The sequence below is a fragment of the Erythrolamprus reginae genome, chromosome 3 (assembly GCF_031021105.1).
Source record: "Erythrolamprus reginae isolate rEryReg1 chromosome 3, rEryReg1.hap1, whole genome shotgun sequence".
Classification (NCBI taxonomy): Eukaryota; Metazoa; Chordata; class Lepidosauria; order Squamata; family Dipsadidae; genus Erythrolamprus; species Erythrolamprus reginae.
Window position 1 is genome coordinate 256,988,233 of NC_091952.1, and position 13,745 is coordinate 257,001,977.

The following is a 13,745-nucleotide window of genomic DNA, read 5'->3' on the forward strand; positions in this document are numbered from 1 at the left end:
ATGATTTTTAAGTGAGCCATTGCTCACTGCTCAGCTTAGAGGGAATTATGCTCGCAAGGCAGGGACCAGTTTTAAGAAAAGGTATTTTTAAGCGGCATGGCTGTTCCCTGGGAATTCCCTTCTGTGGTGTCAAACTGTTAGGGTTAGTTCTCAGCTTACAACTATTCATTTAGTGACGGTTTGAAATTACAACGGCCCTGGAAAAAAGTGGCTTACGATGGGTTTTCACACTTACAACAAGCCAAGTCAAAGGGGAAGCTGGTTTGCTTAGTGACCAAACGATTCGCTTAATAACTCTGGCAAGGAAGATCGTAAAATGGAGCAAAACTCCCTTTACAAATGTCTCACTTAGCAATGGGAATTTTGGGGGTCAGTTGTGGTTGTGAGTCAAGAACTTCTGTGGTCACTTAATGAACTGTTGTAAGTTGGGGACTCTGTGTATCAGACTGCTCCTCCTGAGTTTCAGCTCTTGCTGAACAACACAACATGCCCTCCTGCAATGGAGGTAGGCTTTCTTTCCTTCTTTCTTTCTTTCGTTCTTTCTTTCCTGTCTCTTTCTTTCGTTCCTTCCTTCCTCTCTCTCTCTTTCCTTTCTTTCTTTTCTCTGTCTCTTTCTTTCCTTCTTTCGTTCCTTCCTTCCTCTCTCTCTCTTTCCTTTCTTTCTTTCCTGTCTCTTTCTTTCCTTCTTTCCTTCCTCTCTCTCTCTCTCTTTCCTTTCTTTCTTTCCTCTGTCTCTTTCTTTCCTTCTTTCCTTCCTCTCTCTCTCTCTCTTTCCTTTCTTTCTTTCCTGTCTCTTTCTTTCCTTCTTTCCTTCCTTCCTTCCTTCCTCTCTCTCTCTCTCTTTCCTTCCTTCCTTTCCTCTGTCTCTTTCTTTCCTTCTTTCCTTCCTCTGTCTCTCTCTTTCCTTTCTTTCTTTCCTCTGCCTCTTTCTTTCCTTTCCTTCCTCTCTCTCTCTCTCTTTCCTTTCTTTCTTTCTTTCTTTCTTTACTCTGTCTCTTTCTTTCCTTCTTTCCTTCCTTCCTTCCTCTCTCTCTCTTTCCTTTCTTTCTTTCTTTCTTTTCTCTGTCTGTTTCTTTCCTTCTTTCCTTCCTTCCTTCCTTCCTCTCTCTCTCTCTCATTTTCCTTTCTTTCTTTCTTTCCTCTGTCTGTTTCTTTCCTTCCTTCCTTCCTTCCTTCCTTCCTTCCTTCCTTCCTTCCTTCCTTCCTTCCTCTCTCTCTCTCTTTCTTTCTCTCTCTCTGTCTTTCTTATTTGGATATCTGGCCATCCTTCTCCATAGACTCAGGGAGGCTTACAAAAAAGAACATGTGAGAAACTCAAATATTAAAACTAATCAAGAACTAATCTAAAAACCAAAAGCAAAATCTTGAGATTTGGGTGAGAGAGAGACTTTGCCGATTGTTTTTGCTTCCATGCATGTGAGGAGGCAGAAAAATTGCCAAAATCGCTCTCGCGCGCATCCCCTTGCAATATTTCAGTGCGTTTTTGCTTTGCGTGCATGCCCAGAAGCAAAAACATGCTGGGGGCACACGCGGATGAAAGACAACCGGAGCAGCACACGCAATGCACTGGTAGAGGCCGTAGCAGCAACCTGGCCCTCAATGGAGGCTAAAAGCTCTTACCGTTTTCTGCGCATCGAACATCAGATTCTTGTAGAACTGCGTAAAGTGGCTGAAGCTGATATCGCCACGAACCTCCAGCTCCTGCTCGGGGAGCCCAGAAGAGAAAAGAAAAGTGACATAGTGGTTAGAGTGCAACATTGCAGGCTGACTCTGCCCACTGCCAGGAGTTCAATCCCGACCGGCTCAAAGTTGAATCAGCCTTCCGTCCTTCGATAAAATGAGGACCCAGATTGTTGAGGGCAAAAGGCTGACTCTGTAAACCGCTTAGAGAGGCTCACAAAGCACTGGGAAGCGGTATATAAGTCTAAATGCCATTGCTCTCTGCTTACCACAAGTTTATCTCGAAGGAAACGCATGTTCGGCACCCGGTAGTTGACCTGAGGGAGCATGGCCTTCAGATCTTTGGGGCTGATGCTGGAAGAGAGAGAGACATCAGATGTGCCTTCACACCCACACAAAGACTCTCACACCTCCACCTGTGTCACTTATTTCCTCCCTTCTCTCTCAGAGCTAAGGAAGGGGGTGGCCCACAGTGACAGACACCTCTCTTCGTAGCGGAGGCAGGATTTGAACACAGGTCTTGTCCCCATCCAACAGCTACCCATTGCATTACGTCACACGAAGAAAATTAAACTTTTGGGGGGGGGTTTTAAAGGGTGAACCCCACAACGCTGAACCTTCAGGTTTTATTTTAATTCGATCCCCCCCCCCCTCTTGTCAGTGTCTCTCAATCTCTGGAACTTTTAATAGGGCTGGACTTCAATTCCCAGAATTCCCCAGCCAGCATAATTTGAAGTTGCCATGAAAAAGAAATAACTCAGTGATCACTCTGCACACCCCTTAACAAAGAGTACGGAGGCTTTTGTGTAGGAACTGTTGCTTCTCCATTCCCATTCATTTTTCTTGAGTAGGTCATGTTTATTTAATTTATTATTAATTTAATTTATAGAATTTGAACGGGTCCAAAGACGGGGTACAAGAATGGTGGAAGGTCTTAAGCCTAAAACTTATCAGGAAAGACTTCATGAACTCAATCTGTATAGTCTGGAGGACAGAAGGGAAAGGGGGGACATGATTGAAACATTTAAATATGTTAAAATAAGGTCCAGGAGGGAAGTGTTTTTAATAGGAAAGTGAACACAAGAACAAGGGGGCACAATCTGAAGTTAGTTGGGGGAAAGATTAGAAGTAATGTGAGAAAATATTATTTACTGAAAGAGTAGTAGATGCTTGGAACGAACCTCCAGCAGACGTGGTTGGTAAATCCACAGTAACTGAATTTAAACATGCCTGGGATAAACATATATCCATTGTAAGATAAAATACAGGAAATAGTATAAGGGCAGACTAGATGGACCAGGAGGGCCTTTTTCTGGCGTTGATCTTCTATGTTTCTAAATACTTAGAATTATAAATGAAAGCAATGCAACAGTTTTATTGACTTTATATAGAAACATAAAAACATAGGAACATAGAAGATTGACAGCAGAAAAAGACCTCAAGGTCCATCTAGTCTGCCCTTATACTATTTCCTTTATTTTATCTTAGGATGGATCTATGTTTATGCCAGGCATGTTTCACATTACTTCTAATCTTTCCCCCAACTAACCTCAGATTGTGTCCCCTTGTTCTTGTGTTCACTTTCCTATTAAAAACACTTCTCTCCTGAACCTTATTTAACCCTTTCACATATTTAAATGTTTCGATCATGTCCCCCTTTCCCTTCCGTCCTCCATGAAGTCTTTCCTGATATGTTTTATGCTTAAGACCTTCCACCATTCTTGTAGCCCGTCTTTGGACCCGTTCAATTTTGTCAATATCTTTTTGTAGGTAACTTCTCCAGAACTGGACATAGTATTCTTCCAAATGTTCTCTCACCATCTCTCTATACACCAGAATTGAAAACAGTATCCCTAATGTGGTCTCACCAGGGCTCTATACAGCGGGATCACAATCTCCTTCTTCCTGCTTGTTCTACCTCTAGCTATGCCGCCAAGCATTCGACTCTCTTTCCCTACCACCTGACTGCACTGTTCACCCATTTGGAGACTGTCAGAAATCACCACCCCTCAATCCTTTTCTTCTGAAGTTTTTGCTAACACAGAACTGCCAATAACACAGAACTGCCAATAATATACAATTTAAAGAGAGTACATAATCTATGGTATCCATTTAATCTTTCTATAAGCTAATTTTGTATTGTACATTTGTCTTAAAACAAACAAGACACCTTACACGAGAAAAGAAGGAAACAAAGAAAGAAAACGAAAAACATATAAGAATATCAAGCAAACACACACACACACACACACACACCTTGCTGTCTGTTTTGACAGCTAATCCACTTTACCATTTGTATTATTTTACCATGTTCGGTACTAACGGTTTTCATTAGTCTTTATGTGAAGCCTTTTTTGTGTGTATTGTTATTCATAATTTCTACAATAGCCATCCTATCTACGAGACCGCCTTCTGCCGCACGAATCCCAGTGACCGGTTAGGTCCCACAGAGTGGGCCTTCTCCGGGTCCCGTCAACAAAACAATGTCGCTTGGTGGGGCCCAGGGGAAGAGCCTTCTCTGTGGTGGCCCCGGCCCTCTTGAATCAACTCCCCACAGAGATTAGAATTGCCCCCACGCTCCTTGCATTTCAAAAGCTCCTTAAAACCCACCTCTGCCGTCAGGCATGGGGGAACTGAGATATTCTTTCCCCCTAGGCTTCTACAATTTATGTATGGTATGTTTGTTTGTATGGATGTTTAGTTTTATAATAAGGGTTTTTTAAAGTTGTTTTTAGTATTGGATTTACATGATGTTTTTTATTACTGTTGTTAGCCGCCCCGAGTCTACGGAGAGGGGCAGCATACAAATCAAATCAAATCAAATCAAATCAAATCAATAAATAAATTAATATTTTTGTAACTGTTTAACGTAATACAGTATTCCTTTATACAGCTTTATTCTGTTTCTTTTTTTCTACCCAGTTATAAAATTCCTTCCATATTACATAATACTTTGATTCGTCCTTATTTTTCAGTTCTTGTATCATTTTATCTAGTTCTGCACAATGATAAAGTTTTGGGAATCTAAAGGGGCAACCAGACATTGCTGAATCTGTAGATTTTATTTTAATTTTTCACTATCCCAATTTCTGCAACTTTAAGAGGCGTGGGTTTCGACTCCCAGAATTCCCCAGCCAGACCCTTGAATAAGACCTCCCCCACTTTGGTTCTTTTATTTTTTTTTTATTTTGATTTATTAATGAAAATTATATGCCATGGGGCAACTCTAATTGAATTGCAACCCATTGGAAACAAGACAAAACAAGACAAAACCTGGGGCTGAACTTGATGACCTGCAAGGCCCCTTTCAACTCTAATAATAAATAAGTCAATAAAATTTAAAATAATTAATGCTAATATCTGTGGAACCCAAGCTGTTGTTCTCATTTAAAGGCAGCAGGGGGCAGCAGGAGACATCCCATCACCCCATCCCAAAATCTAGAGCAGAGGTCTTCAAAGTTGGCACAACTTTTAAGACTTGTGGACATCAACAGCATAGCTGGCCAGAAAATTCTGGGAGTTGAAGTCCACAAGTCTTAAAAGTTGCCAAGTTTGGGGACTCCCCTGATCTGGAATCTCCTGCTTCTCCCCACTCCCAGTTTGGGATAAGTCCTCAAACTTATCCCAAGGATCTTTAAGGAGTTGGGCGGCATACAATTTTAATTAATTGATTGATTGATTGATTGATTGATTGATTAATTGGTTGATTGGTTGATTGATTGATTGATTGATTGATTGATTGATTGATTGATTGATTGAGTGAGTGAGTGAGTGAGTGAGTAAGTAAGTAAGTAAACTGATTTTTGCAGATTATAAACTGGGTGCCTTCTCGTGCAAAAAGACCGCTAATGTTGCTTCAGCCTACAGGTAAAGTTTTGCACTTTGGAGAGATATTAACTTAAATGCTAAACTAACCAACATGTCATTCACACTAACATTAAACATAAAAGGTCCAATTCTGGTGGAATGCTGATTATCAATATCAAATTATCAAAAAAATAATTCCACCGACCCACCCACAGAAATTTTAGTTTATTCAAAGTAGATTAACATGCAAAACACCAAAATATTTATTTTTTAAAAAAAAAACAGAAGCAGAAGCAATATCTGGCGAAGGGACTTACGCTTGCCCGAGATTTCGGCAATTTCAGCATTTATTTATTTATTTTATTTATTGGATTTGTATGCCGCCCCTCTCCGTAGACTCGGGGCGGAAGCACTCTATTGAATTCCGGCATGCTTGAGTGTGTGCAGAAGCATTCTATGGAAGCATCCTGGTCTTCCATAACACCTGGGCAGTGTCACAGGCTGATAGCTTCCATGCCATGCCGCACCAAGGCAGTAATTGCTCCCAAAAAGGCTCAAACCAAGTCCCGAGTACATACGCACGCCTATACTTTTAAGAGGTCCGATATTGTTCTGTGTACAATACTTGTTTCATTGATCGCATGCAATATTCTAATTTTCTGAGATGGGGGATTTGGGGTTTTCATGAGCTGTACCCCATCATCATCACAATTATGACAAATCACAGCTTGAACTATCTTGCCTTGCATGTTATGAGCCTCTCTCATATATTACATTTCACCTTTTAAGTTGCATTACTGAAATAAATGAACATTTGCATGATAGTCTAATTTTTCGAGTTTCACCTGTAATTGACAAATACACTGAATGTCTTTTATATAAATATGTATTTACATTTTTATTTACAAGGGGGCACAATCTAAGGTTAGTTGGGGGACAGATCAGAAGCAACATGAGAAAATATTATTTTACTGAAAGAGTAGTAGATGCTTGGAACAAACTTCCAGCAGACGTGGTCGGTAAATCCACAGTCACTGAATTGAAACATGCCTGGGATAAACATAGATCCATCCTAAGATAAATACAGGAATAGTATAAGGGCAGACTAGATGGACCAGGAGGGCCTTTTTCTGGCGTTGATCTTCTATGTTTCTAAATACTTAGAATTATAAATGAGAGCACAATTATAGATGTAAATGTAAATTATAGATGTAAATGTTTGTATATATGTGTATACATATACATTTAATTCCATATATGTAAATATACAGATTATCTAATGTAAATATATAGATTTTTATGTGTTTGTACATTTGATTATTTGTATGTTTGTCTGTTTTTTTTCTTTTATAAAGATTAATAAAGATTATTTTAAAATAAAATAAAATAAATAAAATAAAATTCATTATTCAACAAGAATTTCCTTTTTTTTTTAAAAAAGGTTAGTGTTTATGGGTTGTTAGTTGGGGGTTTTCTTCTTTTCCCCCCTACTTTATTTTGCATTTTAACTTTGGAAATAAAATGAAAATGTTTGAAATGATTTAAAAAAAAAGAAACTTAAGAGCTAAACTGCAAGATGGGACGTGCCAGGTATTTGTGTGTGTGTGTGTGTGTTCCCAGGGTGCCCTGCCAGATCCCCTCCCTGCCTGTCTCAGGACCAAGGATCTGTTTTCGCTTTGAAAAAAAAGCTGGATCCCTTTCAGACAAGGGAGGGAGGGGAAGGAAGGAGGAGCCGCGTGGCCGCAGGTATGCCTACCTGAGACTTTTCATGCCCAGGCACTTCAGGTCAAGCCGGGTGAGGCTCCTTCCTGCATAACAACCTTGTTTGCGCAAACCCATCTGTCCCAGGACGGCAGCCCGGGAGGCGGTTGGCACACTCGCTGGGTCTGTCTGGGGAGGGGGAGGATGCGGGAACTCCTTCAACCTGGCACCCTCTGGATCGGCTGGGGCGGCCCCCCCCTCCACATTGCCCCAGTGAAAGGGAGGGCTTTGCAGCACAATGTTTTGGGATTATCTCTGTCTGTCTGTCATCTATCTATCTATCTATCTATCTATCTATCTATCTATCTATCTATCACTCCCTCTCTCATCTATCTTATCTCTCTCACTCTCTTTCCCTCTCTCTCTCTCTCTCTATCTACATATCTATATATCTATCTATATATCTATATATGTATATCTATATCTATCTATCTATATCTATATCTATATCTATATCTATCTATCTATCTATCTATCTATCTATCTATCTATCTATCTATATATATATATATCTTCCATCTATCTCTCCAATCCCTATCTATTTATCTATCTGTCTGTCTGTCCGTCCGTCCGTCTATCTATCCTATCTCTCTCTATATATATATATTTATCTATCTTCCATCCATCCATCTATCTCTCTCCCATCTCCATCCATCCATCCATCTATCCTATCTCTATTTCTATCTCTCTCTATATATTTATCTATCTTCCATTCCATCTCCCATCTCCACCCACCCACCCACCCATCTATCTACCCATCTATCTACCCATCTATCTATCACTCCCTCTCTCATCTTATATATATATATATATATCTTCCATCCATCCATCTATCTCCCCAATCCCTATCTCTCTCTCTCTCTCTCTCTCTCTATCTATCTATCTATCTATCTATCTTCCATCCATCTATCTCTCCCATCCCTCCCTCCCTCCCTCCCTATATCTATATCTTCCATCCATCCATCTCTATTTCTCCTATCCATGTCTCTGTCTGTCTGTCTGTCTGTCTGTCTGTCTGTCTGTCTGTCTATTAATTGGATTTGTATGCCGCCCCCTCCAAGGACTTGGGGTGGCTCACAACATACATAAAAAAAACCATAGCAATACATCTGATCCAAGCAATATAATTAAAAACCTTAAAAATACTAAAACACTTGAAAAAAACATTCATTATCACTCACTCAATCAAACACAGCAAAACATATCTTCCATCCATCCATCATCTCTCTCTTTCCCATCCATTATCTCTCTCTCTCTCTCTCTCTCTTCCATCCATCCATCCATCCATCCATCCATCCATCCATCCATCCATCATATCTATCTATGTATCTTCCCCCCATTCAACGCTCAGTTACAAACATTCTCTGGTTGCATAACACACCTAAAGAACAGCTACGGCCCTTGGGCTCAACCTCCTGAGTTTAGGGACCCACACCCAGAGATCTTATTGCTTTGTGAATTGCACTGCCAAAGGGATGTTTGTAACGTGACATTCCTGATGCCGGGCCAAGTGAATTCCAACTGGGAGGAAGGCCTTCTACCTGGATCGAATAATCAAATTCTTTAATAGAATAATTCTCCTGGGTAGAAGGCTATCAGGAGCCCAAGAGAGGGGCTTTGCTGGAGAAGATCCCAGAAAGCTAATCCTGACTTCTTCTTTTTCCCTTTGCCTTGAATGAATCCCTTTGACCAGGGGGTTAAAACAAGCAATGGATTAAAAGAGATTAAATTGGGTTAAATATTAACCCTCTGGGAAACTGAAAAGTGGACTCGTGACTTTGCTTTTTTGCCAAGTCACCTTGGTGGAGGGAAGCAGAGTTCCCCTTTCGTTTGAATGTGTGACTCTGTGCTCTACTTTTGGCTGAAAAAATAAAAATTTCCCGGACGCTCGTTTCTTCCTTGCCCAGCTCCACATTACTCCCTATCTCCACACCCATTTCCTCTTCCTCTTCCCTTTCCTGCCCCACATCCTGCTTCTGGCTTCTGGGAGGGGTGTGTGTGATGCCCAGTCAATGCCCCCAGCTTCCTGATATGTGATCCCGCTGTGTAGAGCACTGGTGAGACCCCATTTGGAATAATACTGTGCTCAGTTCTGGAGACCTCACCTACAAAAAGACATGGATCAAATTGAATGGGTCCAAAGATCGGCTACAAGAAGGGTGGAAGGTCTGAAGCATAAAACGTATGAGGAAAGACTTCATGAACTCAATCTGTAGAGTCTGGCGGACAGAAGGGAAAGGGGGGACAGGATCGAAACATTGAAATATGTGAAAGGGTTAAATAAAGTCCAGGAGGGGGAAGTGTTTTCAATAGGAAAGTGAACACAAGAACAAGGGGACACAATATGAGGTTAGTTGGGGGAAAGATCAGAAGCAACGTGAGAAAATATTATTTGACTGAAAGAGTAGTCGATGCTTGGAACAAACTTCCAGCAGACGTGGTTGGTAAATCCACAGGAACTGAATTTAAACCTGCCTGGGATAAACATAGATCCATCCTAAGATAAAATACAGGAAATAGTACAAGGGCAGGCGAGATGGACCAGGAAGTCTTTTTCTGCCGTCAATCTTCTATGTTTCTACAATATCTTGGGGGTTTTCCCTATTTCATTCCAAAGTCTTTGATTTGGAGCAGGGCTGTCTAACCTTGGCACCTTTTAAGACCTGTGGACTTCAACTCCTAGAAATTCATGAGTCAGGAATTGTGGACTTGAAGAAGGATTTGAGGGGTGTGTGTGTTAAATTTAGAGTCTCTGTACTGAAAGAAACAATAGAAGAGAATATCTGCCCCCACCCTACTGGCCTTCCGAAAAGACCTACCTCTTCCAGCAAGCCTAGGACAAGCATGGTTCTTCTTAACGCTTTTAACTGTTTGGTTGTTGATTTTACACTTTTGATACTGTTTTTAGGTGACTTTATGTTATGTTTTATTTGTGTTTGGCTCCGAGACGCCCAGAGTCCTTTTGGAAGGTATAAAAGTCCAAAAAATGAAATGAAATGAAATGAATTAAATTATTAAATGAAATAAAATAAAATGAAATAAAATGAAATAAAATGAAATAAAATGAAATAAATTAAAAAATTAAATTAAATTAAATTAAATTAAATGTAAATAAAGCTCTGCGTCGGAGGTGCTGAAGATGCAACCACTCCTACCTCCTCCTCCCGCTGTAGCCTGTGCTTTGGCCCTGCTACTGCAAGGAGGGGCTACAGGGGCGCTGCTGCTGTTGTTGGTGCCGACGCTGCCACTCCTCCTCCTGTTAGGCGGCTGCTGCTGCTGAGCATGATTGTTCTGCTGGACACAAGACGGAGGAAGAGGCTGCCCTGCTGCAGAAGCGGGTGGGATTGAAGGGGGGACCTCCTGGCTGGCCCTTGCAGAATCCTTGGGTTCCACGGAACCCTGGTTGAAAAACACTGGTTTATATAGCAGATTACGTATATTTTTGTGTGCCTGTGTGTAATATGTATGTACACATATGACATACAGTATATACACAGAATTAAATAGTATGCACTGGCTGCCGATCAGTTTCCGGTCACAATTCAAAGTTTTGGTTATGACCTATAAAGCCCTACATGGCATTGGACCAGAATACCTTCAGGACCGCCTTCTGCTGCACGAATCCCAGTGACCAATCAGGTCTGCTCCAGGTGCCGTCGACAAAACAATGTCGTCTGGCGGGCCCCAGGAGAAGAGCCTTCTCTGTGGCGGCCCCGGCCCTCTGGAATCAACTCTCCCCAGAGATCAGGACTACCCCCATCTTCCTTGCCTTTTGCAAATTACTGAAAACCCACCTATGCCGCCAGGCTTGGGGGACATAACTGACCCTTAGCTGTTTCATTTTATGTATGGTTTAATTGGATGGTATGAGTGTTTTAAAATGGGTTTTTATAATTGTTTTTAATATTAGATTTGTGCTTTGTATTTTGTTGTGAGCCGCTCCAAGTCTTCGGAAAGGGGCGGCATACAAGTCTAATAAATTATTAATTATTATTATTATATTTTGGATGGTCAGTAATAGTAAAGAGAGAGGGAAATGGTCTCTCTCTGGGGCAAGGAGAGGCCAGGCACCCTCACCCTAACCCTTGACGTGAGTGACGTCAAGTACGCCACTTTTAAGCCAGTCACATGACCTTTTAGCCACTCCCCCGGTCACATGATCGTCAAGCCAATCCCACCGGGTCACATGGCTGGCAAGCCACACCCACAAAATAAGCCACACCCACAGTGTGGTAGTAAAAAATTTTGTAGCCCTTCACTGAGCAACAGTTCTTCCATAGAAGACTCCGTACTCTTTGTTAAGGAGTGTGCAGAGTGATCTCTGAGTTATCAAAGACTACACATAGACCAGGAAATATCCAGCTGACTGCCCAGAGATACGAGTAATAATTCAGTATACAATCCAGATACATTAAGCATATAAAATATTATTTACTTTTGCAAATATCTTAGTCAAAAACAGTAGTGATGGGCGAACCGAACCCCCAGAATTTGAGTCCGTACCAAATTTTGCGGTGTTCGGTATGCCAAACATGAACACGAAATTTTTTGAAACTTCAGGCAAAGTTCAGGGTCGCGTTCGGCATTTGGAGCTTTGACGTCACCGGCAAGTTGCTAAGGACGCCAAGGTGCGTGAAAGGACCGCCTTTTGCTTGCAGCGCCGCAGCGGCGTCCTTTTTCGTAAAAATAACAATGTTTATTTTTACGTGAAGACCTCCCTTTGAAGGAGCTGGGGAATCCCTCCCACAAAGAGATTCCGGGGGCGGAGCCTTGACGTCACCGGCAGGTTGCTAAGGATGCCAAGGTGATCACTTCCTGGATTCCATGGAATCCAGGAAGTGATCACCTTGGCGTCCTTAGCAACCTGCCTGTATACGTGACGTCAAAGCTCCACCCCCAGAATCTCTTGGTGGGATTCCCCGTTCAGGTTCGGGCTTGGGATCGGTTCGGGTTCGGCTGAATTTTGCATAAAGTTCATCCGAACTTGCCGAACCCGAACACCATTGGGTTTGCCCATCACTAAAAAACAGTCCTAGTCATACACAATTAAATCAGTCAATACATCTCAATACATATACAATACTATAAGCTTACTTGTCCAGCTTACAAATATATAAACCATCATTTGAACACACAGTTCTTACTACAGCATAGTCACAAAGACAAATCAAAAAGAGCAGAGAATAGCTGAGAGAGAGAATCAAGGTTTCTGGCTCCCTCTTGTGGCCATCCGCAACCCTAGCTCTTAAAGCAATAGTGTTCTAATACATGTAAGCATACATTGTGAGTTTATTTTCTATATTGCCAAACCCAATTAGTTATGTGCATAGTACTAACACCCTTCCAAAAGAAAACATTTACTCACCTGCCTTCTCTCGATCTGTCCATTGAGTCGAACTGCTTCCTCAACCATCTGAAAGAAGACAAAAGTAGTTTGAGAAAGGAGTACATAGGCAGAATGATAGAGGTGGAAGGGGCCTTGGAGGTCTTCTAGTCCAACCCCCTGTCTAGGCAGGAAACCCTACATCACTTCAGACAAACGGTTATCCAACATCTTCTTAAAAACTTCCAATGTTGCAGCACCCGCAACTTCCAGAGGCAAGTAGTTCCACTGATTAATTGTTCTCATTGTCAGGAAATTTGCCCTTAGTTCTAGGTTGCTTCTCTGCTTGATTAGTTTCCATCCGATGCTTCTTGTCCTGCCTTCAAGTACTCTGGAGCAGGGGTCTCCAACCTTGGCAACTTCAACTCCCAGAATTCCTGAGTCAGCTAGAAATGCTCTCCTTTCATAAGGCCTCTCTAGGACTTTACCTCCATTGTGGGAAAGGTCTTACAGCCAACCTCAGGTGGTTCAAGATGCATAGATTTCAACTTCAATAAGTCGTAAAGTTTTCAAAGTTGGAGACCCCTTGCTTTGGAGAATAGGTGAACCCCCTCTTCTTTGGACTAGAAGACCTCCAAGTGCCTTCCAGCAATATTCTGATTGAAGGACTGACCCTTTCCTCTACAGAAAACTTTGAGGATGAACATCAAGACTGTTATAATAATAATAATAACAACAACAGAGTTGGAAGGGACCTTGGAGGTCTTCTAGTCCAACCCCCTGCTTAGGCAGGAAACCCTACACTACTTCAGACAAATATTTATCCAACATCATCTTAAAAACTTCCAGTGTTGGAGCAGTCACAACCTCTAGAGGCAAATCGTTCCACTGATTAATTGTTCTAACTGTCAGGAAATTTCTCCTTAGTTCTAAATTGCTTCTCTCCTTGTTTAGTTTCCACCCATTGCTTCTTGTTCTACCCTCAAGTGCTTTGGAGAATAGCTTGACTCCTTCTTCTTTGGGGCAGCCCCTGAGATATTGGAAGTTTGCTATCCTGTCTCTCCTGGTCCTTCTTTTCATTAAACTTTAGCCATGCCCAGTTCCTGCAACCGTTCTTCCTATGTTTTAGCCTCCAGTCCCCTCATCCTCTTTGTTGCTCTTCTCTGCCCTCTTT

The 13,745-nt window shown here is 41.7% G+C and overlaps 1 protein-coding gene across 1 annotated transcript in view; it reads right to left on the bottom strand.

The window, feature by feature from the left end:
- LOC139165262 (1-phosphatidylinositol 4,5-bisphosphate phosphodiesterase gamma-1-like) overlaps window positions 1–13,745 on the bottom strand; it is an 82,736-nt gene that overhangs the window by 38,559 nt on the left and 30,432 nt on the right. The window contains exons 5-7 of the mRNA XM_070748398.1: window positions 12,614–12,661; window positions 1,950–2,034; window positions 1,621–1,701 (exon numbers count right to left, since the gene is read on the bottom strand). Of these exons, the coding sequence (XP_070604499.1) occupies window positions 1,621–1,701; window positions 1,950–2,034; window positions 12,614–12,661 (214 nt within the window). The remainder of the gene's footprint in view (window positions 1–1,620; window positions 1,702–1,949; window positions 2,035–12,613; window positions 12,662–13,745) is intronic.